General features: G+C 43.3%; 1 protein-coding gene across 1 annotated transcript in view; it reads left to right on the top strand.

The window, feature by feature from the left end:
* Ccdc146 (coiled-coil domain containing 146) overlaps positions 1 to 27,405 on the top strand; it is a 158,306-nt gene that overhangs the window by 127,633 nt on the left and 3,268 nt on the right. The window contains exons 10-17 of the mRNA XM_052721116.1: positions 12,389 to 12,484; positions 13,277 to 13,447; positions 16,598 to 16,686; positions 16,778 to 16,942; positions 18,000 to 18,224; positions 20,004 to 20,232; positions 24,698 to 24,826; positions 25,315 to 25,452. Coding sequence (XP_052577076.1) covers positions 12,389 to 12,484; positions 13,277 to 13,447; positions 16,598 to 16,686; positions 16,778 to 16,942; positions 18,000 to 18,224; positions 20,004 to 20,232; positions 24,698 to 24,826; positions 25,315 to 25,452 — 1,242 coding nt within the window. The remainder of the gene's footprint in view (positions 1 to 12,388; positions 12,485 to 13,276; positions 13,448 to 16,597; positions 16,687 to 16,777; positions 16,943 to 17,999; positions 18,225 to 20,003; positions 20,233 to 24,697; positions 24,827 to 25,314; positions 25,453 to 27,405) is intronic.

The following is a 27,405-nucleotide window of genomic DNA, read 5'->3' on the forward strand; positions in this document are numbered from 1 at the left end:
AAGTAATTGATCAGCCAGTTTGGGAAGGGCCTAAACTCTAGGCCTTTCAGTATATGGTATACAGCACAAAGGTAACCCAGAACACAAGGCCCACTACTAGCCAAAGATAACCCAGAACCCAAGGTTGGGCTGCTAGCCAAAGATAACCCAGAACCCAAGGTTGGGCTGCTAGCCAAAGATAACCCAGAACCCAAGGTTGGGCTGCTAGCCAAAGGTAGCCCAGTACCCAAGGTTGGGCTGCTAGCCAAAGGTAGCCCAGTACCCAAGGTTGGGCTGCTAGTCAAAGGTAGCCCAGTACTCAAGGTTGGGCTGCCTGGACAGTTTTGTGCATTATGAGAAGTGGTCTCTAGTCAGAGGATGCTTGAAATAACAGGGTATTATCTGACTGTCTCTCCTCTGAGGACTGAGGGGTTTAGTCCTGCTACCCCAGAGTCTCATGGAAAAGCAGAGGGTCCTTGAGAGACAGCCTTCTTATGCTGAAGACTGTATTGGTGCATTCTTTGGTGAGAATGGGATCAGGTCTCTGAGGTGAGACAGGAGATTTTCACAGAACCCATTCTGTACTGGCTACTCTTCAGAGGTCCTGAGTTCAATTCCCAGAAACCACATGGTGGCTCACAACCATGTATAATGTGATCTGGTGCCCTCTTCTGGAATGCAAGCATATATTCAGACAGAGCACTGTATACATAATAAATAAATAAATCTTTTTTTAAAAAAATCACATAACTAGTTCAGGTTAGTGGATTGTGGGGAAAAGTGACATGCCATTTTTAACTTAGGGCATTTCATTGCCAGTATGAGATCTTCTGGCTCTTTATTTCTCTCCTGTGGTAACTATGGGAGGATGTTACAGAATGGAGGTGCTGTAAGGTAGGAGCAACCAGAAATACTGAGCCATAGAAGTCTCATCTTTGGGCTCCAGTAATGATGATTCAGTGATGATGGGTTAAGAGCAATGACTGCTCTTCTAGAGGACAAGGGGACAAGGGATTGATTCTCAGTACCTACATGATGCTTTATAGCCGTCCATAGCTCCAGGTCTGGGAGTCCAGTTTCTTTCAATCTCTCTGTGTCCTTATTTATGTGTGTCTCATACACAGCACACACCTTTAAACTCTTGCCAGAGAAGATAAAATCTTTGCACTTTCGTGTTTAGCTCAAATATTAATATTTAATGTAATTGTGGGTAGACTTGGACAATGGCCATACAGTAACTGTTTCTTTATCCCATTTGCCTATGTTCTATCTTCTCTCCTTTATTTTTTTCTTTTAGATTCACCAGTGTTCACGGTTCTGGTTTTCACATTTTGGATACTCACTAGTTGGGTTTGCACTGTCCTTGCCCTTTCAATGCTTACCATATTGAGTAAATAGTCATCCTGGCCTTAGTGGGGCCCAGTGTGGATGAATACTTTTACCATTCCCAGATGGTGCTAGAACTCTTGAAGACCTTCACTCTGTTTGCCTTTGTAAGTCTAATTCCTCCAAACACACTTTTAATGTCACTTTGCAAGTTATTCTTATTAAAGGTTGACTAATTACAAGCTACTCCTTAGCCTCGGCACAGCCCACCAGAATGTGAAGTTGGATCTCTGTACACACAGACTCAGAAAGAAAGAAGCCCCTGTCCCCAATCACATCCTCCTCTTAATCCAATGCCATTGCTTCAGCTGAATCTTTTGAAATCTCTTCATATACTATGCGACATTCTTACAGTCCAACTGCCTGTTTGAGGGACGAAGCACCTGTTAGTAGGTCCCTGAGAAACGAGACTGGAAAATAACTTGTGTGTCAGAAAATATTTTCTCCTCATGAAAAGCACAGATAAATAATGTTTAATTAGATGTAGAATCAATTTTGACAACTGATCTTGTAATTTTTGCTGTAAAGGTAAGGATTTGGCTCTCTTTTAGATCCCTGTCCACACCACACAATTGTTTGCTCCTCCACACACTAAATATTCTCTTGTAATTTTAGATACCTCGGAATTTGGTAGTTACACTGCTATGAACAGGTTAGGTCCCCACGTACCTGAATCAGACAGTAAATGCATAGGTGGCTGTTCTACAAATGGTATGTTTCTGGGACCTTATAACTGTCTTAGTTAGGGTTTCTATTGCTGCAACCAAACACCATAACCAAAGAGCAAGTTGGGGAGGAAAGGGTTTATTAGGCTTACACTTCAGCATTTTTGTGCATCACTGAAGTTAAGACAGGAACTCAAAATAGGACAGGATTCCGGAGGCAGGATTCCTTGCTTTCCCCCTGGCTTGCTCAGCCCACCTTCTTATAGAACCCAGGACCAGTAGACCAGGGATGGCACCACTCACTGTAGGCTGGGCCATCCCCCATCTATCACTAAATGAGAAAATGTCTTATAGCTGATCTCAAGGAGGCATTTCCTCAACTGAGGCTCCTTCCTCTGATGACTCTAGCTTGTGTCATCAAGTTGACACACAAAACCACCCAGTACAATGAACATCCTGATTCTCATTTTCATGTTTTATATGTGTTCACTAATTTAACTCCAAGCTCTCCTCCAACTGCACATATTTCCTCAGTTATTAAAGCACATTTGAAAATCTATTCATTTAATGTTCTTGAAGAAAAGAACCAAAGGAGCACACCAGCAGTTGAATAGGTTGAGTTTCTTTCACATTTCAACAAAGGAGAATGGACTATGAAAGTCTCAGTAGAGAGCATTGGAAAGGACTTAGAGCATTTGGGCTTATTGTATATGTTGGGGAGGCAGTTTATGGAAAGGGGACTCTGTCATGAGTTTGCATGTTGCCAGGAAATGAGAGTAATTCTGATTGATTGACTGTATTAAATCATAGTAATCAAAGGAGGAAAGATGAGATGGAGGAAAGCTGTAATTGGTAGAGAATACTTAAATGGAGAATGTATAGCATTTTTGTGGATTGGACAATGTTCATATTTTTGTTTGTATTCAAACAATTATGGGTGGTCTTGCTTTCATCTGGTTCCATCAAAATCACAGAGTGGCTTTCTCTGGCACTGATGTTCTGTGAAATTGTTCATGTTAAACAGAACACCAAGAACTAGTTGTGAGTGGCAGGCCAGCTATGGTGTACCAGATGGCTGCCTCTGTGTCGCGGCCTCTGGCCTGTCATGGACTGGTCTCCTGTCTTTAAGTACTTCCTACCCCACTCTTAGCCCTTACTGTCCCATCTCCCCCCGTGATGCTCTTCTCTTCTCCTCTCTTGGATCTCTTATTCCATGCATTTTCTCTGTTGGATTACTTCCTACCTGTGGGGAAAGCGTGTTTCCTAGTAGCTTCCTGGGAGAAGGAGGGTGGAAAATAATGGAGGGTGGAAAATAACTTTGTGTGTTAGAAAATGCATAATAGAAAATATTTTCCCTTCACTAGCAGCATACATAATTAATATTTAACTGGATGTGGAATCTTAGATGAGAAATAATTGCCTTCAGACCAAGGGATTGATCAGTTGTTTTCTAGGCTTGTTGAGTCACTATTAAAGAGAATTCAATGTCATTATGATTCTTGGTCCTTTGTTTTAAAACTTTTATGTAGCAGGCTTTCTTTTGGACAACCAGTCAGCTCCCAAATCCTGACACAAAGACTTAATGTTAGCTATATATGCTCGCCCTCATCTTATGCTTGTCCCACTAGCTCTTATAACTTAATCTAACCTCTTTCTCTTCATCTACGTTTTGCCTTGGGACTTTTTACCTTTCTCTCATTCTATGTGTCCTACTTTCACTGCTTCCTCCATGTCTGTCTGGCTGGTGGCTGTCTGGCTGGATGGCCCCGGGCATCTCCCTCTCTTTCTCCCTCCTCTCTCTTCCTCCTCCTCCTCCTCCTCCTCCTTCTCCTCCTCTTCCTCAATCTCTTTGCCTGGTAGCCCCACCTATCCCTCTACTGCCTAGCTGTGGGTGGTTCAGCTTTTTATTAGACCAATCAGGTACCTTAGGCAGGCAAGGCAAAACAGCAACACATCTTTACATAATTAAACAAATGCAGCACAAATAAATGTAACACATCTTTATATCATTAAACAAATACAGCAGAAACAAATGTAACATACCTTTACATAGTTAAAGTAATATTTCACAACATAAGCAAATGTTTATGTAGTTACAGTAATATTCTGCAACACCTTTCTTTCCCAACACCTTTCTTTCCCGTGCTGGAATTTTATAGTCTCTTTTCCTTACCTACAGAATTTTTAAATTTTGCAATGGTATTTTCACAAGTAGATCTTTTATCTTTACTCAAATCGAGGACTCAGTAGATTCTAATGTCATTCAGTTCTTTGATTGTGTGCACTCCATTTTCTCTGTTCTGTCATTCCTGGGGCCCTATTATGTAAATGGTGGGGCTTTTGAAAGAGTTCTCTAATTCCCTTCTATTTCTTCTGCATTCATTTTTTGTCATTTTGATTTGCTGCACTGTCAGTTGCCTCAACTTTCCTTTCTGGCTCTTGTCTTTCATCCTGATCCTGCCATCATAGCAAATCTTCCCATGACCTCTGTCCTCTGGTAGACTCTTCGTGGTTGCTGTTGTTTTCAGTACCTGGGGTTGAACTTAGGGCTCACACATGCTAGACAATATGTTTTGCTTGGCAAACTGTAGCTGCAGCTCTGAAGGTTTCTTTCCCACAGTATTTTTTTGAGACAGAGGTTCACTATGTAGTCAGACCTGGCCTAAACTAGTGATCTTCCTGCAGCAGCCTTCAGAGTGCTGGGATTACAGGCAAGAGCCACCTGCTCCAGCTCTTTTTCTGTAGTGTTACTATGTGCATCTCCTGTCTTTTGTTATCTCACCAAAGACATAATCATACTTCCTTCTTCCTAAATAGTTTATTTTTTTCAAATTCCCTTTTCCTGGATTTTGGTGCTTGTGTTTTTTTCATTTTGTTGGTTTTGTCTCTTTCTCATTAGAAACTGCCCTCTGATATACTACAACCCTTGGTGATCTGCTCGTATCTCAGAACAGAGCACTGTAAAGCTAACTGGGAACTGTCTTCCTTTGGTGAGGCTTTTCATGACATTGAGCTGGTAACACACCGAACACGAGGAAACGCTCTGGACTAAGCGGGTTTGCAGTGGAATGCTCAAACTGTTGCATTTTAAAAAACTCAAAGCTATTCTATAATGATAGAACTGCCTGTCAGATTCAAAATATAGCACCCATAGGGTATAAAACTCGAAGAAATTTCAGTACATTTGAATCTTCTCTCACTGATTCCAAGTTCTGTTACTACAGTGTGAGTAACACTTAACGTTCATCTGTGACCTGATGACCTGACGGCCACTGCCCACAGCTGGGAAACAGGGAGGAGCATTGGGCTGGCCACTCCCAACTGGACAGGTCATACCTACATTCAATCCAGAAAGGAGAGGAAAGGGTGCAGAAAGTGACCAGGAAGCTCCAGCTAGTCTTTAGACTTTGTTTCCCCAATTATCCGAGTCCTCTGTGGTACTTTTTTTTTGGACAGGTTTTCTCTGTAACAGCCCAGGCTGTCCTGGAACTCTCTTTGTAGACCAGGCTGGCATCAAATTCACAGAGATCCGCCTGCCCCAGCCTCCTGAGTGCATGCAGCACTACGCCCAGTCCCCTACAGTATCTTATTGTATGGCAAGACCCTCTCACAAACTCAAGACAGTCTCAAAAATATTGGGAAGGTTTCAGATAAATGTCCAACTATTACACTGCATGCCAAGGTTCACTGGTCTCAACCAGGATGTTTACTCCAGAGAAAATGTCTAATGTCCTTTTACAGTAGCTATGGCTAGTTTCTCATGCATTGAAACAACACCTTCTAGGGAGCAACATTGGTGGCAAAGGTCAGGCAGGGAGACCATTTTTTTTTTATTATTTTACACATGTCTATTGTTTGTCTATGATTAATATATTTTTAAAACATGAAATAAAATCAAGTCTAAGAATTAAATATGGGGCTGGAGAGATAGCTTAGAGGTTAAGAGCACCGACTGTTCTTCCAGAGGTCCTGAGTTCAATTCTCAGTACCCACATGGTGGCTCACAACCATCTGTAATGAGATCTGGCACTCTCTTCTGTGTACATAATAAATAAATAAATCTGTAAAAAGAATTAAATATATGCAATCTTATAAAACTTGATGACATGCAATTTGGGGATCAAAATTAATCAGAAGTCCCTTAAGTCATCTTCTATTCTGTAACTTTTGACAGACATTTTTCTGCCTCGTCACTGGGGACTTCAGCACAGCTCTAGCATGTTTTCCCAGGGACTTCAGCACAGCTCTAGCATGTTTTCCCAGGGACTTCAGCACGGCTCTAGCATGTTTTCACAGGGACTTCAGCACGGCTCTAGCATGTTTTCACAGGGACTTCAGCACGGCTCTAGCATGTTTTCACAGGGACTTCAGCACGGCTCTAGCATGTTTTCACAGGGACTTCAGCACGGCTCTAGCATGTTTTCACAGGGACTTCAGCACAGCTCTAGCATGTTTTCACAGGGACTTCAGCACGGCTCTAGCATGTTTTCATAGGGACTTCAGCATGGCTCTAGCATGTTTTCACAGGGACTTCAGCACAGCTCTAGCATGTTTCACTGGGGACTTCAGCACAGCTCTAGCATGTTTCATTGGAGACTTCAGCGCAACTCTAGCATGTTTTCACAGGGACTTCAGCACAGCTCTAGTGTGTTTTCATAGGGACTTCAGCATGTTTTGAGATGACTTTCAGATTTCCTTTCAAAAGACAAATCAGATAGATTTGCAGCCTGGTTTCAGTGAGTTACAGAAGGTTAGTGTAGCTTGACTAAACAAGGGAACATTTTATTCACATAATAAAAGGCCCAGATATGGGTACATCAAGTCATTTCACATCACAAAAAAACCCAGAATTCTTTTAGTTCTCTTTTGATCATTCTTACTGTATTTCTTCTTGACGGTCACAAGAAAGTGACCACCAGCTTGGCTGGCTTTGCCATTTTTTAAATATAATATTCATATTACTTCTTGGAGAATTTCATGCAATATATTTTGATCATATTCACCTTCACTCTTCCCTCCAGCTCCCCTCATCCTCCACCCTCCTCCCTCTACTTTGTGTCCTCTGTGTACAGTCTTTGTAGAAGCCGCTGTCCTGCAGCAGATATCCTGGTCCTCTGGCATTTACGGCCTTCTCTGAGCCTCAGCTGTAGGTTGTAGATGTATGGGCTGGGGCTGGGCACACCTCACTCAGCTGTTCTCTGCACTCTGACCAACTGATGCTTTCCATGATGGTCTCTGCTGTAAGAAGAGCTTCTTGATCAGGTGAGAGCTGCACTTCTCTGTGGGAGAGTATGTAGTGTGTAGTTAGAAATTATACTGGCTTAGGAAGGTGGCGGCAGTAGGTTCTCATCTAGGTTCCATGACCTCACCAGTCATGAGTAGTCATGTGTTTATAACACCAGGCATGAATCCCCTCCTACTGAGGGGTTAAGTCCAATCGGGTGGCTATGACTACACCCCTGGGATATAAATGCCACTATTGCACCATTCACAATATCTTGACGTCCTGGTCATTGTCTGGTTCATAGGCATTACAGCAGGATAAGACTACTGATTGCTTTTCTCCATTGGCAGCTTTTGTAGCTCCTTTTGTTACTGTGAGAGCTGGTCCTCAGTGAGGAGGCTTCCAGGTCAGTCCCAGCTGGATTCTCCATTCCTGTGTCTGAAGTGTGCGGGGTGTTCAACAGTCGGGTGTTGTTGGTTGTTTTTGTTCTTTTGCCCCCCCCCATCCAGCTCCCAAATAAATCACACACAGAGGCCTATTCTTAACCATAAACACCTGGTCCTAGCTTGGCTTGTTTCTAGCCAGCTTTTCTCAACTTAAATTATCCTGTCTACCTTTTACCTCTGAGCTTCCCCCTTCTTACTTCTGTAATTTCACTTTCACTCTTGCTGTGTGGCTGGCTGGGTGACTGGCCCCTTCTTTTCTCACTCCTCCATCCTCTTTCTGTTCTTTCTATTTGTTCTCTCTGCCTGCCAGCTCTGTCTACCCTTTCTCCTGCCTCTCTATTGGCCACTCAGCTCTTTATTAGACAATCAGGTGTTTTAGACAGGCAAAGTAACCCAGCTTCACAGAGTTAAATAAATACAACATAAAAGAATGCAACATATCTTTGCATCATTAAAGAAAATGTTCCAGAGCATAAACAAATGTGATACATCTTAAAATAATATTCTACAACAATAAGGTCTTACCCCCTTTTTCTGAAAGGCAGCCAAGGTAACAACAATGGCCTATATTGTTTTGTGGGAATCTCGTGGACTTCTCTGACCAGCAACTCAAGGGTTTTCCCATGTCTGACACTGGGGTTTTTCCTAGATAATCTGTGGTTTGGGAGGGAGCATTGTCACCCCAAGTGCTACAGCTTGAAGTAAACACACACACACACACACACACACACACACACACACACACACACACACACTTTTGTGCCCAGATCACACCCCCAGAGAGACCACCAAAGACAAGCATGCCAGAATGCAAAAGCAAAGTTTAATTCTGGATATCCAAAAGCAGTACAAGCCTAGGCAGGGATTTCGTCCAACAGATCCAAAGCAGTGGAGGCTGGAGGAAGTGCCCACCTCTCTGCAAGCTCAGTTTTTAAAGGCAAAAACCACAAGGTTACATCATTTAGGGGTGCTAGTACAGGTACAATTCTGATTGTCTTGCTTCTAGGGACTTTCTAGAAATCATGGCTTAATCTTACTTCTAAGGGGGTGGTTGCCCACCACCATTTCTCATTGGCTGCCCTCAGGTGGGGACATTTCTATGGTCAGTTACCTACGGAACCAGGGAGAAGACACTCCATAGTCTGGCAGGCATTACCTCGTGACTACCTTGTGACTCTGTACTTTTACACTTCCTGGTTTCTGGAATCTGAACTGACTAGTTTCAGTAACTCATGGCCTGTACCTAAAAGGAGAAATCTTAGGCCTTAGTTTTAGGGTGAAAGCATTTTGGTCCTATTTCTAAGATGGCTCATTTTGGTCTCACAACACACACACACACACACACACACACACACACACACACACACACACACATGATATGTAGCTTTATAAAATAGTATGATTCTCTATGGCTTTTTCAAATACCAGTAGTGTCCTCCCTCCCTCTTCCTTCCCTTTCTCTCTGTGTTGCCTCCTCCCCGTCCCCAGGTGAGTCTCCTCCAGTTTTTCCCATTTCCCCTTCCACAGTGACTGTGTCCTACTATTGCCCTCTCCAGAGCTTCTGTTACCCACAACCACCCCAGCCTCTCATCATGGCATGTTTCTTACTTTCCTGATATCTGCATTTACTCCAAGATTCTGAGTTAGGAACTACACATAAGAAAGAACATGTAGTATTGCCTTTCTGGGTCTCAGTTATGTCACTTAGTCTTTTAACGTGAAAATAGTTACTTTCCCAGCAGCACTACCCAGGGGTCTTCCCCATTTCACTGGTTCTCTCTGGCTTGTGTAGTCACCCCTGTAGCAAAGAAGTCTGAGGATTCCTAGATACTTGCAACTTGGATCAACAATGAAGGTCAGCTAATAAGGTCAAATTGACATCCACTGGCCTCTGCTAGATAAGGATCTGCTGTGCATCTTATACAAACCATGTTGTATGCAATTCTGCATAAACTAGAGGCTGAGTTTTATAGACAATTTAGCCAGAATGCAAAATACATGTATGAAATGGTCAATGAAGAAAATAAACACACACACACACACACACACACACACACACACACACACACACACACACACATAGTATTGGAAAAGCACAAGTCAAAAATCAAAAATTGAGTGCAATTCATAATAACGTTGTTTATACTTCAAAACCGTGGAAAGAATCAAAATGTCTGAGACCTCAAACCAGGGAAATCATCTGGGAGCTTTTAGTAGAAAAATTAAGTAAACTCTTGTGATTTTCTGTCATTTTTACAAGATTTCCTGGTCCCAGGTGGCACTGAGGACCAGACTCCCACCCTTGGGAGTAGAGAATGGGAAACAGCCCATTTTAGGCCCATCTGCAGCAGAGGATGCTTGTTTCGGGGATGCGGGACTCCAGCCCAGAGGAGAGGTGGAGCTCGTGCTCATGGTCATCTCATCCTGCCCATGAAGTCTTCCCAATTATTCAAGGCTACATGAGCTTTCCCTTTGCTTTGATCTGCTGTAGCATCATCTGTTCATTAAAAACATGAGTCTTTATATCATTGTATGAATTTCACAAGACCATGTCACATTTTCTGAAGTCCAGTCTGTGCTACTTGACAATTAGCTGTCCATGGTAGGCCATGAGAATTGGGAAGCATTGGGCATCTGAGGGCTATCTGTGGCAGGCGAGGTCATGAGAACCAGGAAGCACCAGGCACCCAAGGGCTGTCCATGGTAGGTGAAGCCGTGAGAATTGGGAAGTACTGGGCACCTGAGGGTACAGATGGTGGTACTGGAGAAGCATTGGCTTACAGAGATGGATGGGGCACCCAAAAATACATATGAGCTACTTTATAAGAACATCTTGAGCCTCAGAAAGATTCTGTTTGGTGACCTTTAACCCACTGAACAGCACGGCCTTCCCTTCTTGCTGTGTATTATGGCTGGTGTACATGTCTGGTGACTCAAAGTCTATTGTCACTGGAGGAAGGAACTACATCAGGCTGGACTTGCTGGCTTCCCATATTGCAAGTAGGGTATTATCACCCCAAGGTGACCCTTCCACAGCCTTGTATGCCCCCTTCCCTCATTAGCTACTATGTGATTCCTCATCAGATACTTTCCCCAAAGTATTTTAACACAGGACAAAAGTACAAACTAACACAGCAAAAGTATAATGACAAAAATGTAGGTTTCAATAAAAAGATTAAGAAACTTTTTCTTTTAAGTAAGAACTTTCCATTTACTCATTTAAGTAGCAAGTTATTCTCATTGTTAGCTAATAACTGTTTTTCTTTGGCCTATAGGATTTCATAAATGAGCATAGACTTGATCATTATAATCACTCTCCCGTGAATAGTCAAACATTTGCAGGTTTCTCCATTCCCGAATCATGAATTTATTGAATACCCAGGGGTCCCAGGGATTTTGCTAAGTCCAGTGTGGGATATCTGAGGGAAAAACATCTACGTACATTGTGCTCTTATGTCTGTTAACTTTATTCCTCTAAAACAAAATTCTATCAGTACAGCTACAGCTCCGTCAGGCGTTCAGGATGAGAATAAACATAGATACACCAAGCTCTTTATCCGTCTACCTCATTTCTCTGGGATGAAATCCTGTCTACATAGCTACAGTTCTGTCCAGTTTCCTCTCACAGTCCAGCTAACAACTAAGCTCTTATGCTTCCAGCCTCATCTTCGTCCTGTTTCCTCGTTCTCTATTCCACTACTCTCTACTCCTGGCACTCAGAAAACTCTACCCAAGATCTGCCTCCCTTCCACGGCACCTCAGTCTTCTCTCTTTTCTCTTGCCATGCCATTTCTCCAGGAAACCCCTGTCCTCCTCTCAGGGGCCACTGGGTCCTCTGCCTCCTCAGGAATGTTGCTCCACCCTACCTTCCACCTCGATATGTAAAAACCTCTTTTGTTCTCAGTCAATTGCTCTGGAGAGCCACTAGGCCTCAAGGTGAGGAGATGGTCTGAGCTTCATTAGCACAGGAAACAAAGCTGAGTCTCCCCCAGCTTGTCTTTGTCTATGTGACCTTATCCACGTGCTGGCTCCAGAAGGGAAGTTAGTGTCCTAGAAGTTCAGCAGGTCTGAAAACGTCTGGGCACCCAAGGATTTCATAGCAGATGACAGCTGAAATATTAAAGGCTGGATAGCACCAAATATTCCTAATAAATGGCTTGCCTTTTGACAGACCCTTGGGCCAGTCAAAGTACAGCTTTAATACACAGCTGAATCTCTATAATATATTCTTGCAGCCCACAAGATGAATTAATGAGGCAGCAGGGTGTGGTGGACAGAGAGTGTGGTGGTCGGAGGGTGTGGTGGTCGAAGGGTGTGGTGCCTACCACACCACTGAGGCAAGTCCATATGTCATTCTCTCCCAAACAATCGGATGCCTCATGGTGTTTGTGAGGAATAAGTAAGATCATGCATGTAAGCCCCACACCCTTCAACACATTTAGGTGCTGCTCAATATTAAGATTTATTTATAAAGGATAAAACATTTGTAGCTAATGAATTGTATATTTTTGGTAGATCTTCACATTTTACTTCATGTTGGTTTTATAAAAAATAATCAGAGAAGGAAATTCCTATAAGATCAGGAATCATGATTTGCCTGCCAGTTTCAAAAAGTGTACAGTGGGGTTGAGTGTATGGTATTGAATACTGTTTTCATTACAGCACCTATTTTAAATTCTGACTTCTAGATTGAAGCTATCCCTAAAGATGATCTTCTGCTGCCTGAGAGAAGGAGAGACCTCCACAAGGAAGTGGAATTAGCTAAGAGGAATCTGATTCAGCAGGTTAACTTCACATTCGTTTATACTTCTCTCGCAGAATGGGGTATAAAGTTACGTTTTTAAAATGCTCTACAAAAGTACATCAAAGAGAGACAGTAGGGGATGGGAAGGGGGTGGGCAGCTGGGAAGGCAGATACTATCAAATTGTGATAATGTGTATATGTAAATGCCACAGTGAAACCCATTCATGTCTATAATAATATGTACAAATAACAGACATTAATTTTTAAACTAAAAGTGTGTTGCTAGAGCACCATCTTGCTTGGGCCTATTTCTTCTTTATGGGGAAGTTTACTGAGGACTGAGTGCAGTGCCTCAAACATGCTAGCCAAGTGGTCTATCCCTCCTGAGTACACACACACACACACACACACACACACACATGCACTATCCTCATCTTAAAATTCAATCCCCACTGGTTTTTTTCTGAGAAAAAAAAGAATGTGCTTGAAATGATGATCCTTTTACAGGCTATTAAGATTTCTCAAATAAAAGGCTATTGATTGCATTAAAAGTCAACCTGTTTCATCAATGTCTATTTTCAAATTTCAAACTTTTGTCATTCAAACTGCTGTTGAATATTTAATTATTTTAAGACATGTTTTTAAACCTCTTCCAGTCACTTAAAACCCCACTAAGGAAACGGTCAGTCGTGCTGACCCAGGCACTCACTGGTTTGCATCCTTCATGACTTCGCTCTCTCTGTTGCTAAGCATGAAGGAAGACAGTGCTACCTGCTAGCCCTGCTCTGGTGCTTCTTCAGAAAATGAGTTCTAATCCTGTGCTTTCCAAAAGAAAACCCTATCCGAAGCTGAGGCAAGGCTGGTGGAACAGCAGATTGCAGAGGAGAACAAGCTCCTGAAGGAGCAAGAGAGTATGCGAGACCTGGTATTCAACCTGGGGCGCATGACTCAGATCAAGATTGATGAACGAGAACAAAAGTCTAAGGATTTCCTGAAAGCCCAGGTAACTGCTTTGTTATAACCACTCATCAATTACCACAAAGGTCCGAGGGAGCCTCGTTTTAATTCATCATTAATTAGAAAGCAAGGATTCAAAATTTCCTTCAAATTCAGTGACACTAAAGGACACTGAATCATACACTGAAAAAAAAAAAAAACAACTCAGGGTTCAGCTTTCAATAATTAGAGGTTAAAAAAAAATCAAATGGTCAGAGGGTCTGAACACATGACAATTTCACCAAGAATAAAGTAGCAGCTCTAGGGGCCAGGGCTGCCAGGTGCATAGGCCACAGAGAGAAGTGCAAGTCACACACTCCACTGTGACTTGCCTTGGGACAGCTTAAGAGCAGAGTTTGCTAAGTCATCAGCTGAGCATGCTGCAGACCAGTGCAGGAGACTCTTTGCCTTACTTATCCCATGGTTTTTCCAGACTCCCACAAAGGCCACAAACAACATCATAAAACAGTAGCTAACATTTTAACATTGGAATCCATTAGTCCACAAAAGGACTCTGTCCAGTTCTTTGTTAAAAGTAAATAAAGGCTGGGGAAACAGTTCAAGGCTTGAGTGCCTGCCTGTGTGAGCTTTGATCTCTTGCCAAACGAACAATAAAGGTGTACATTGTGACATGCATTCAAGAGGTAGTAGACACAGGGGGACAGCAGGTTAAAGTTTAGCCTGAATGACATAGTGATACTGTGTTTCAAAAATTAATAATAATAAAAGATTTTAAATATGATATGAACTATTAATAAGGTAGAATTTATGCATTTGTCATGTGACCTGGGCATTGGCTGTTTATAAGTGTAATTTTTTTCTCATTCTGAGAGGTTATATGGAGGTGGGATTTTTTTCTCATTCCCCAGAAGGTACTCACCCTTATGCAGCATTGATGGGCACTAATATGAAATAGATTCTGTAGTGAAGATGGAAGGAGAAAGTTATAACCACACAGACCACTATCAATTAACCAACTCCCCAGATACCTCTTTCACTGTTTAATTAGACACATTCACACCTGAGAAGTGAGAAGTTCACCATGACTGGCAGACAGAAGAGAAGAGATATCAAGTGAAGCAGAGAGCAGGCGAGGGCAGATGGTGAGGTCCCTCAACCCATCTTGAAGTGTCTGATTTCTATTGCAAAGGCCCAATGGAGCCCATGGGACCACTGGGCTCATAGAAAACAGATGGCAAACAGCATAGCCTCTAAGGAATTGGAAAGAGATGGCGCAGAAGAGACAAGTATGACTACAGGGGGCAGCTAAGGTTTGAGGTCATCACCACCAAAGTCGGGGGCTGGAGTGGCGTTAGCCGGAACGTTTTCAGAAACACCTGCTGTGGTTGGAAGCATCTGCCTCTGTGAGACTTCCTGCTCAGAAAATTTTCTTTCTTTTCAGAAATTTTGGATATGCTAGAGGTGTACTTTGTTATTCCAAGAAAAGAACTGGTCTGTTTTACAAAGCAAACAAATTCTGATCGATCCCAATATCTGATCCTTATGTTATCTATATCTATCCTCGTGTTATAAACACAATGATCTACATAAGCTAAACTTCACTACTAAATGAACTTATTCATAGTAAAGCACAAGATAGTTCTTTTTGAGATATGGAAATCATGAGGGAGAATATTGTTTGTCCCTTGAGTGTTTCAGTATTGTGAATTACCCTTTGAAACATTGGTTGTAGTTAACCGTATTTCTACAAGAAGGTATTCAATCTTATTAATTTGCATAATATCTACATCTCTTTTTAAAAACTAAATAAGGTGCCTGGGGTGGGGATTCCTGTTGATGTTTTTGTCACCTGCAAAGCAGCACAGCTTGTGCTACATCTCACACCTGCTTTATTCTTTTCATGTACTTGAAGCTTAGCTTGTCGACTCCCATTTTCAGTGAAAGTTATACAAAATAAAATCATTGTGTATCCATACTGTCTAGGCATCACCAGGCCAAATGATTTTGCTCTGCCTGTCCTGATGGAGGATGACTGAAGCTGCCCCCGCCCCCCACCCAATGCTATCCACAGAGACTCTTGCTTTGCATCCCAGAGAAAGGACCCACCAGGCATTTTCTATCTAAAGAGCATCACTAATACATTCAGCACTTGGTATATTGTTTTTTAGGATCTTGAAGGTATAACTGTTTTCTTTTTAATATATTTATATACAGCTTTACAGCTGGCTTCGACATGGTGCCTGATATAAAGGTAAATACACCCATGAGCACATAAGGACACAACTGCACTTTAAACCATTGCTTCAGTCTCACAAAATGCCATTGAGGGTTCAGGTCACGGCATTTGTCAGTGCAGGCTACAGTCACTCTTCTCTCATGGTGCCCCAGGTTCCCCACCCTGTCTGTGCAGGCTCCATTATCCTCTCTGCTTCTTCCTAGATCTTAAGCAACCCTGGGAATCACTTCAGCAGGCCAGGCAGCTCTCAGCTTTCTCCTGTTCTCCCTGTCTGTCCAACCCAGCAGGTTAGGAAAGATTAACAGAGGTGAATGGAGCAGGGTTCAGCAGAGTACTTTTTTTTTCTTTTCATTTTTCTTTATTAAGAAATTTTCTACTCACTCTACATACCACCCACAGATCCCCCCTCCTCCCCCTCCCACCCCTAGCCCTCCCTCCCAAGCCACCCCACATCCCCACATCCCCCAAATCAAGGTCTCCCATGAGGAGTCAGCAGAGTCCGGCATACTGAGCCTAGGCAGGTTCAAGCCCCTTCCTACTGCACCAAGGCTGACCAAGGCATCACACCACAGACACCAGATTCCAGAAGCCTGCCCATGCACCAGGGATGGATCCCGATCCCCCTGCCTGGGTGCCCCCAAACAGTTTGAGCCAAACAACTGTCTTCCATATCCAGAGGACCTAGTCCAGTCCCATGGGCGCTCCACAGCCACCAGTGCACAGTTTCACGGCTTTCACTAGTGCGGCCTGTCATCTCCAGCAGAGTGCTCTTATGTTGTATTTTTTCTTGTTGATTTTGGATTTTCAAGATAGGTTCTTAGTATGTGTCATAGGCTGATCCTGAATTCATTGCAGTCCTGCTGCCTCAGTTTCCCCAGTGCTGGAATTACAGACAGGAGCCACCACACTTAGTTTTCTGGTTGTTTTTCTTTATTTCACACGTAATTTTTTACATTTCAGCAAAAACATTCCAATGTCATTAAGGAAATCAAAGCAAAGGACCTTGAAATCAGACTATACAAGAAGAAAAAATATGAAATTCATCGGAGGTAAAAGAATTTTGTCATGATTTATCTATTTGATTAGGGGAAAGGTGTTATTTATTTTTCAATTTTAAAAAACCACTTCATGTTTTCACAGACTCAAAGAATTTGCCAAGCTGTATGACACAATTAGAAATGAAAGAAATAAGTTTGTTAACCTCCTTCACAAAGCTCATCAGAAAGTGAATGAAATAAAAGAAAGACACAAAATGTCATTAAATGAACTGGAAATTTTAAGGAACAGTGCTGTCTCTCTAGAAAGGTAAGAATCCTGCCAGCCTGAGTCCTCCCAAAGCCCTGTCTTCGGTGTCTTTGGGACTCTAGAATATCCTGTTGGTCATAGAAGAGGCCAAGGCTTCCAGAAATGGGAAAGCATATTCACACACCTAGCTTCTCGGGTAATGACACAGGCCCTGGGCATGCTTCTTGTTTTCTATCTAAGTGTCACAAATTTTAATGAATGGAAAACTCTAATATAAAACTATGTTTACTATGATGATCTGATGATGTTCATTTGCTCAACTAAGAAAAAAAAAGTATGAATCTCATAATCCGCATTTGAAGTTAGAAGCCAAATTACTTCTTAGGCGGCATCCCTGGTTGTAATGCGTGTGGGAAGCTACAGTAGATCCTACGAGCAGCATTTTCTAGACTAAACTCACAGCTCTGGCAGTTACTGTCTGTGGGACCTCGGGCAAGCCACGCTACTTCTCTGGACTCTTTCCTTGTACATAATCCTCGGCATTATTGTATAGGACCTTTTGTTGCTAAATGAGTCCATCTATGTAGTAATTCCAGGAATAATGTTCACCACAGGCCTAGGTCTACTCTGTCACCTCCCTGATTGCCTGAGACTACGTAACTGGATTTTTCTCTTGGCCATTATTGCCTAGTTGACTTTGATAAAGATTTGAAAAGCGTGCTTGAAAAAGAGAAATTTCCCACTCAGATTCTTACTAGAAAGGAAATTAAAATACCACATACAGGCTGTGATTTCACGCAGTGTGTCCCCTGCTCCTAGTCTGAGTCCTCAGGTCCGGTAGGCATTGTCAATAGGACACCTCTGTCTTCAGAACAGTCTCCTGAGCTGACAGCAGCAAAGGCCCCTTTCACAAAAGAGTGTGTCATGGTGGTAGGCATGACGGTATCCTCGTCTGGCTGGAGGGGGGATCCCACAACAAAGCAGTTCGCATGAAGTCCCGAAAGCATTGCGTAGTGATGTCATTTCAGAAGACACACTTTTGAGAACTGTTTTTCAGACACCTTCAGTACTTTTGAAGAAAATAATGATCTTCCGCACTGTGCCATTATTTTAAAAGAAAGCTACAAAACGCCATGCTGAAGCATTCCAACAATGTGACCATCAGGGAGAGCATGCAGAATGACGTGTGCAAAATCACCACTAAACTTCAGGAAATGAAGGAGAAGAAGGAGGCCCAGCTGAACAGCATGGACAGGCTGGCCAGCATGATCACCATGATTGAGGAGGAGATGATGCAGCTGCGTAAAAAGTATGAGAAGGCCGTGCAGCGTCGGAACGAAAGGTACGGATCGCCAATGGCTTGGGCTGAGCGCCCAGGGAGCCTACTGAAGTGGAGCCATTTTCTTTACTCTTGGGAGGGAGCTGTGTGTTCTTCACAAAAAACAAGACAGGCTGTCTGTGGAAGGGAAGTAAAAAGGAGGGTTTGAGGCATTTGTAGATCGGTCTCTGAGACCGTAGGACAACAGTTCTCAACCTTCCTGATGCTGTGACCCTTTAGTGCAGTTCCGCATGATGCGCTGGTCCCAACCAGAAAATCATTTTGTTGCTGCTTCATAACTGTAATTTTGCTACTGTGATGAATCATAACGCAAACATCTGCTATTTTATATTCAGGATATCTGAAATGTGACCCCCAGAGGGGTCATGCCATGGTTGAGAACCACTGCTCTAGGATAACAATGAATTTTTTCTGCATCAACTGATGTGAGTCAGTCTTGGTGACAACTATCCATTTGGGCAGCATTTAGCCTCTCCATAAGTAACTAAGGCTTAGGAGAGAGGCCTATGTTTTCCAGCCTGCAGGCATGTTATTAACAATGTGACTCTTTCAACAGTCCCACCCCACCACAGTTGCTTGTGTTATGAGAAATTGGTAGATGGGATGACTGAGTCCGGAAATAATTTAAATTTCATGAGATCTGTGTGTTATTTCTTGTAAAGCAGTGGAGTGCTAGCCCCTGAGGAGACAGAATGTTAAAACTCCTTGCTGTTGGCTTTTGTCATCAAGGGAATTTGATAAAAAGCAGCTTTGACAGAAAAACCAATCAGGCAGAATGGAGTGCTAAGGTCAGCCAGGTTCAACCGCAGGCACACTATTGGAGGGAAGGGAAGATTTAGGAAAAGTAAAGGTAGCAGTTGCAGTAATGGATATACAGGAGGTGTGGGAAGATCGTTAGGGTCCCTGACAAACAGAACTCTTTCAAAGGGCTAATAAATGTTATCTGGGTTAAAACAAAAACAAAGACACACACACACACACACACACACACACACACACACACACACACACACACACACACACACACAAAAAAAAAAAAAAAAAACAAAAAAAAAAAACCCAAATCCTATTTGGCTCCTGGCACAAGCCACAGCTTATGGATAAATAGAGTGTTTGTTCCCAGGCCCTGGTCAAGCTGCTGGGAGGAAAAAATTCTCACTTTGTTTCTGTCCAGTGGCTTGCTCTCAAGGAGGGGTATTCCCATTGCACTTGTCAGCGTGGTCACAAAGGGCAGGTTACTTACTGGGAACCAGCACCAGGAACACTCACTTTTCAAAGAGCCTATGGGCCTGGCAGCTCACTCCAGAATCACGTTCCTGGGACTATTGCCTGGGGCTTCTAAGCCTTGCTTGGCAAGTCTGGCCCCCCAAAAAATATGTGCAGAAAATCAGGCTTGAGTTTTGTTTTGTTCACATGTTGGGAGTGACCTCCCCTACCCTGGGAAACCTTGAGAGCTCATCAAGCCACTGTGGCCATCCTGTGGCCATCCTGCGGCCATCCTGCGGCCATCCTGCGGCCATCCTGTGGCCATCCTGTGGCCATCCTGCGGCCATCCTGCGGCCGTCCTGCTGCACAACTGGCTGTGAATGGAGATGCCAACACTCTTATCCCCAGGAAGATCCAGTGTGCAGAGCTTAACTAGCAATCCATTGGGACATGAAACTATGTTCTGAAATTCTGTTGTGTTGATGTGTCGTGAGCCCAAAGCCAGAGGGAACCACAATAACTAGGAAACAGAGGCCTCAGCACCCACTTACACCCCTGCTCTGAATTTGACCATAGTGGTGTTCAGCTGATAGAGCGTGAGGAAGAAGTGTGCATTTTTTATGAAAAAATAAATATCCAAGAGAAGATGAAACTTCATGGGGATGTCGAAATCCACATCCTGGATGAAAAAATCCGATTCCTGAGACTGAAGATTGCCGAGAAGCAAAGGCAGATTTGTGTGACACAGAAATTACTGCCGACCAAGAGGGCCCTTGATGCTGACCTGGCCGTGCTCCAGATCCAGGTGGGTGAGTGGTCAGGGGCATGTGCCCCAGGCCATTGGCTTGTCTTTTCCTTTGTTAGTTTGTAGATGATGTGGGTTCTTGCGTGGAAGCCAAGCTACAGCACTGCTGGTAACTACTACAAGTTCTACGATGTTTGAACAAGCTTTGAATGCTCCTCCAGGATGGGGTTTTGGGAATCTGAGCTATACAGCTTTTTTTTTTCTCATGAAGCATTGTCTATGCTTCTTGGAATCTGGGCCATCCCAGGATTTAGCCCTAGTTCATCATTCCTATATCTCCGTCCAGAGAAATCTAGGCTCTCGATACCTGTAGGGTATAACATTTAGTCTTTCTAGCTTGTGGAGGCAGGCTCTTGTAGCCTTTGTTGTCTGATACTCCTATATGGCCCAGGCTAGTTTCAGACTCATTGCAACCTCCCTGCCTCAGCCTGCTGAGTACGAAGATGACAGGAAATGCCACCACTGTGAGCCTGATGCTCAGTGGAGGAATGACAATCCTAGAACTACCACTTCTCAGTCTGCAGTCACACACAGCAGGTTCTTCACTAACCTCTGTGGTTCCCAACAACAAAGACAAATATGTGGACAGAAGCCTACTTTCTTCACATGGAATGATAATTTTATGAAATATAAAAAGTTGGACCAATGTATTTGTGACCTACACTTTTCCCCTCTGTCTCAAGGTTGCAGGAACAAATTCTATCCTGTATTTTAAAGTACCACCCTTGCTTTTGGATTTATTTTCTGGTTATTAAATTAAGGTGTGTTCAGTTCATTAAAGTAGAAAAGGAACAAAATGTTAAAGAAAAAAAATCTTTCCCCAAGAATAATTAATAAAATAGTCAGAAATCTGAGATCAAGCCTCCTCTTTCAGCATACATTTAACTTCAGTTTTTTACTTAACTTCATGCAAAGGATTTGTGGAACTGTATACAGGGTCTGCTTCCATACTTGAATGCATTGGGATAGTTAAACTTTATACAGATGACAGATAGCATCTTTCAGCTTGTGCAACTTCATCAGGGTCATTTATAGCAATGCTAGCCTGATTTTTAGCCATAATTGCTCCCATTTAGATCAATTGACTAGTTCGCTCCCATCAAGGCTCAGGAACAATCTCCCCATTATTCCCTGGCTCTGACTCCAGCTTCCAAAAATGGTCAGCCTGTATGCAGTACCTGCTCCATTTCTGTGTTCTGTCAGGGTAGGCTATAGATGGCTGTTCTCCTCAGTCTATACAACACCATGTATGCAAAGCCCCTGACAGATTTTACTGAATATTTTTGAGAGCAGTGTGTGAGGATACATTCCAGAAATGCAAAGAACTCCATGTTAGTCCTCAGAAAACCATACTCCTCCAAGTTCTCTGGGGCCACCCCATCATGGTGCAGGGCTCTCCAGGTGCTCTGTGTTTCATGGCTCATCTTTCCAGCTTTCCCATTCCACTTGCTTCGGGCCTCACCGTCCTACAGTATAACTCAGTGACTGTAGTTAGCATGCTCCGCTCTGTTCTACAGAATAATTTGACCTTCTCTAGCACTTTCCCAATATACAGCTTCAGGTTTGTCTTTGCCCATGAGGAACTCCGGGATGTCTAAAAGGGACTTGAACAAGCTGTCAAACAGACCAGATTCCCCATTACATGAGCATGTTTTTCAGGTTAGCTGCAAGTCAGGACTGACATCCACAGACAAGGCTAATCGTTCTTCTACCGTTTATTGCACTTGGTTGATGTGTCTACTAAAGCTCTTCCTCTTTTTCATTTTTTATATATCTATTGAAGAAACTTGGTCCAACATATCACATTACAGGCATTAGTATACGCTCTATTTATGCAACAGTGGAGAAACTGGAAACTCAGTGAACATATATAAAAGAGATGGGAACATTTTATATGAGAAATGATACTGTGGTTAAATTTTATCTGAAATTCTTATGTGTTAAATTGAGTGTGATGGTGCATATTTGTAATCCCAGCACCTGAGAGGGTGAAGCAGGAGAATTCCTAGGACTTTGTGGTCAGCTGAGGCTACACAATAAGACCCTGTATCAGAAAAAAAAAAAAAAAAGAAGGAAGCCGGTTTCCTCAGAGACACGCAGATGAACGTGGATGATGTGCGGGATTGACGCTAAAGTGGTCCCGCAGGTACGTGGAGGAAGTGGCAGAGGGGACGAAACAAGAAAGCTGTGCTGGGAATTGCCGGAGCTGAGAGACAAGCGTGTGAAAGGTCACCACATTATCCTCTCTTTCCTGAGTTTTTGACATTTACATAATTCAGAAGCTTTAATTGTAAGAAATTACTCATTCTTAGAAATAATCAGCTACCCACTGTGAACTAAGAATTCAGTTTTTTTTAACAAAAATTTTCTATTAAGGTATTTTCTATTGATTTTACATACCAACCACGGATTCCCCTGTCCTCCCTCCTCCCATCGCCCAGTCCTCCCCCACAATCCACCCCTCATTCCCACCTCCTCCAAGGCAAGAATTCAGTTTTAACAAGAGGGAACGATTATGTATTAATTCTGTGTCTTGGCTGCATACAGACCTGTGGACCATACCCAGGCTTGGGAGCCGGTGTGTCCAGAGCCACCCATTCTGTTTCAAACTGCGCTGGGAAGACGGTGTGAGAGGCCGAGCGCGGGCTGGCCACGCTTGGCTCGGGCTGGCCACGCTTGGCTCGGGCTGGCCACACTTGCACTCTGTCTCCAGGGTTCTTGACGCATCCTGGTTTCAGCTTTCGCTGCCCCATTTGTCCTGTTTTCCCGTTTTACATCATTTTCAGATTGCTTTTTTCTTTTTGGTTATTTTGAAACAGCTTTTAACTGTCCAACAGATGAATCCCAAGGGTTATCATGAATCATGTTCTCCTGGACCTTGTAGGAACAGCCCCATTTTAGGAGTCCTGGAAATCTCATGAGCTATTGTAAGACACAAGAACATTGTTTTTTTTTTTTTTTTTTTTTTTTTTTTGGTTTTTCGAGACAGGGTTTCTCTGTGTAGCTTTGCGCCTCTCCTGGAACTCACTTGGTAGCCCAGACTGGCCTCGAACTCACAGAGATCCGCCTGGCTCTGCCTCCCGAGTGCTGAGATTAAAGGCGTGCGCCACCACCGCCCGGCCCATTGTTTTTTTAAGGAAAGTGAAAATATTCCCTTAAATTCCCAGTGGAAAATGTAAGTGGAGGCATTAGTTTGCTTTTGTTTTAGGTCTATTTTGTTTAATAGGTCTGAGCATGCTGGCTGCATGTGTGTATGTGTATACAACATGCACACCTGGTGCCCACAGAGATCAGAGGAGGGCAGCAGATGCCCCGGAACTAGAGTTACAGATGGTTGTGAGCTGCCACTTGGGTGCTGGGAACCAAACCCAGGTTCTCTGCAGGAGCACCCAGTGCTCTTAACTGCTGAGGCATCTGTCCAGCCCTCTAGAGGCACTGGTTTTCATAAGAAAGTATCATATTTATTTCTTAGTTTCCTAATTTAAAAAACTAAGGAAACATTAAGGTGTCACTAATAATTTCTGTCACTATTTTTAAATGTCACCTGTTAAAATTCTGATTGTAGAGAAGAATACTATCAATTAAAATTCTGTAGTTCTATCTGTGTCACTCCTGGGTCTGGTCTAAAGCACCAAAGTTGTGCTTCTCAACCCTCCTAACGCTGTGGCCCTTCAATACAGTTCCTCATTTGTGCTGACCCCAACCATAAAGTTATTTTCATTGCTACTTCATAACTGGAATTTTGCTACTGAGCAGTGTCTCAGTTCCTAAGCACATTGGAAATATGTGTTTTCTGGTGGCCGTGACCCAGAGGTTGAGAACCACAGTACTAATGTCTATTGTTTCACCTCATGGGATCAAGCCTCACCTTTGCCATCTGCCAACTGAAGAACCAAAAGTTCCTGAAAAGCAGCCACACAATGGTGAGGAAGCTGGAAGCAAGGCCTTTGGATTATCACTATGCTCACATCTCCCCTTTTAAAACTAAGTGTGACTATTGTTCTTATTATCTCTATTCACCTCCATGTCTCAGTGTTTCAACAGCTAGAATCTATTCAAAGGCATTTTAACAAAAAATACACAAGTGGCTGAGACTGTTGTTCACAGAGTACATGTTGGGTTGGCCCTACAGTTTTGACTTCCTTCTTTGGGATGCCATTGAGGCCGCTGGCAACAAAGGAATCCAACTTGAAGCAACACGGTTACTTCCGGTTCTGAACCACACAGCACCCCAGGAAGGTCACACACAATTGGAAGCAACAGAAGGGCTTCTAGGAATTCAGCCTTCTCTCTAGTGAGACAGACAGACAGACAGACAGACACTGCCTTCCCATGCAGGGTCTATTCCACACACCATCTGTATAGTTAGTTCCACAAATGAGCTAAAGATCTTGCCTACATAATTTGAAGATTTACTAAGCTAGAGAGTTTAATTTACAGCTAATGTGTGTTTCTTGTTCAATAGTTTTCACAGTGTGCAGATAAAATAAAAGACCTGGAGAAACGGTTTGTAAATCCTGACAGTGAGGGCAGAATCCGCTTCATTCCGGGGAAAGACCCGACTGAAAAAGAAATGATCAAGAAATTAGACATGGTAAGTGCTCTTGTTTAAACGTGCATCTTTTTGCTCACGGATACAGCAGCACTGTCAACCCCTGGGCTGACAGACCCAGCCTTCATTATTCCAGCCACAGCTGCTCCCTAGTTTTAATGTAGTTCTAAATCCTTTGATTCAGATATTTACCCAAAGAAGTAAAGACTCAGTAGTTTGATCATTCAAAGGCACCATTCTCTCCTAGCCCAATTTTGACTTCTCAAATGAATAAGTTAATTTGCCATGTGGGAACATCTGGAAAGAATAGCATTGTGGGTACCATAAAGAGCCAGAGGGCCATAGTCCACCCAGGGTGGAAGAGCTGCCACAGTGTCTCTTGACATGGTCCAGCTCCAGGGACTTTTCAGAGGTGTTTTCCCAACTAAGGGAGCAATGTGTCTCTATTGTGGGGTGGAGGACAGACTGAGAATGGAGACTGAATTCATAAGTCATTTTTTAACTCCTGCTGAAATTGTTTCCAACTGTAGCTGGAACTTCAGCTGGCTAAGAAGGAGGAGAAGTTACTGGAGAAGGATTTCATCTATGAGCAGGTGTCCCAGCTCACAAACAGACTCAGAGGCAAAACACAGTCTTGCAAGGAGGACACGCTGCTCTTAGCCAAGAAGGTCTGCCTGAGGGAATCCACCTTCCCCGACTTCCCTCTCTCCCAGCCCCAACTTCTGCTATCTCCTCTCATTTTCACTCTGAATTTGTTGAGAAACACTAGAGAGATGAAGTTTTATTAGTCTAGAAATATAGCAAAATGTAAATATTAGTCTAAAACGAGCTTCGGTCTAATCCCTGAGTAAATCCACTTCACCGGAAGGAAAGCCTAAACTTCTCAAGGACAGTACTTAAGTTTTACTTAGCAAGAGAACTTCTCAAACAGAACAGTTATTATCTTTGTAGTTTGTGTACAAACCCTTTCTATTTCTTTCTGAGCAGAAAGCCTCCCTTTTCCAGTGGTCTGAGTAGGAATTGCTCCAGTGCAGAATTCAGCCCGAACCCACAGATGGAACGGGACAATTGAAGAACAGCAGCCACACAATTCCAGGCTGACTGGAGATTCGAAGCTGCTAGGGGAGGCACTACTAAAAGCAACAGCTGGCAGGAGGCAGGCTGGTGGCTAAAAGTGACAGGATCATACCATACCCTGTAGAGGATGGTGCACTGGCCTGGCTTCTGTGGGACCTTTGAGCATTGTCCAGAAGAGGGCTTTAACACTCGGCAGTAGCTGCTGAATACTTGCTATGTACTGTCCTACCATTCCTGAGGCAGACACAGAGAGAGAAGGGGCACACTCTCTTAGCGGCATGAGAAAGGGGAACAGGTGAAGGTGACTGGGTCTACGTCCACACCACCGTGAGTCCACCTGTCCTGTCTGATAAGGGTGAAGGGTTGCTACACCCCAGACCAGGCTCCAGACGGTAGGGACACTTCCCTCCTCTTTTAGTTTCTAAGTGTCTTGCATATAATAGACGCTAGAAAAAACGATCCTGAGTAAACAAGTAAACGTTCAGTCCTGTTCTAGAGACAGTTTTGTCAAGTTGTATTGGAAACTACTGTGAAAGTTCACCTTAAAAAGTGTTGAGAACACCATTTCCATGTGGCCTTTGCATTTCTGCACTGGGAAGCCCAATTCTATATACAATTTGGCCTCCTAAAGAAAAGAGAAGATCTATTTAAGCCAATGACCTTTGTCTGAACTAACACCCTCTCCCATGTCTCCTTCCTTTCCTTTGCACAAGGAATGCCTCTCTCTTGAGAGAAAGTCGCTTTTTCATTGAGAGACATTTTTTCAAAGCTGATAGCAGAGTCTCTGGAAATTACTTGTGATACTAGAGAAACAGAGTGACCAGAAGAGCCCCCAAATGGCTGCAAAGGCTCAAACTGATAAGCCTGAATTATCGTTTGAGCCAGAGCTTACAAGTAGGCCAGAACTCAGGTGTCAAGAACACCCCCTCTCCTCCTTATAAACAAGCACTAAGCCACCCCTCAGTGCTCTCCAACCTGGAAGCTAGGAAGCAGAAACAACTTCCTTTTCATCTCTTTCCTTGCTTTTTCTTTTTCATGCAACAGACATGTTGGGTTCCGTCCTGGATAGTCTTGTCAGTGTGACAGAACCTGTGGTCACTTGGGAAGAAGGAACGTCCACTGCTCAGATCAGATGGGCCTCGGCCATATCAATGAAAGAACGTCTTGACTGACGTTGATGTTGGGGGCCTAGCCCTCTGTGGGCGGTGCCATCCCTAGACAGTTAGGTGTGGGCTGTGTAAGAAAGCCAGTTGAGCATGACCCAAGTCATGCTCAGAGTCAGAGAATAAGCCAATAGGCAGTATTACTCTGTGGCTTTTGCTTGAATTCTTGCCCCGACTTCCCCCAATAGTGGAAGTGTGTGCCAAATGCCCTTTCCTCCACAAGTCTCTTTTGGTTGTTGTTTTATCACGGCAACAGAAAAGTGAGTAGAACAGGTTCAAGCCCTGGATTTTCTATGAATTCCAGTCAATCCCTATTCCTCCAGGGAAGACTGCCCATACCAGGTAGCTGTTTTCTCCACATCCTCATGGACTATCTATACC

The sequence above is a fragment of the Peromyscus californicus genome, unplaced genomic scaffold (assembly GCF_007827085.1).
Source record: "Peromyscus californicus insignis strain IS unplaced genomic scaffold, ASM782708v3 Scaffold_6__1_contigs__length_162567912, whole genome shotgun sequence".
In the NCBI taxonomy this organism is placed as follows: Eukaryota; Metazoa; Chordata; class Mammalia; order Rodentia; family Cricetidae; genus Peromyscus; species Peromyscus californicus.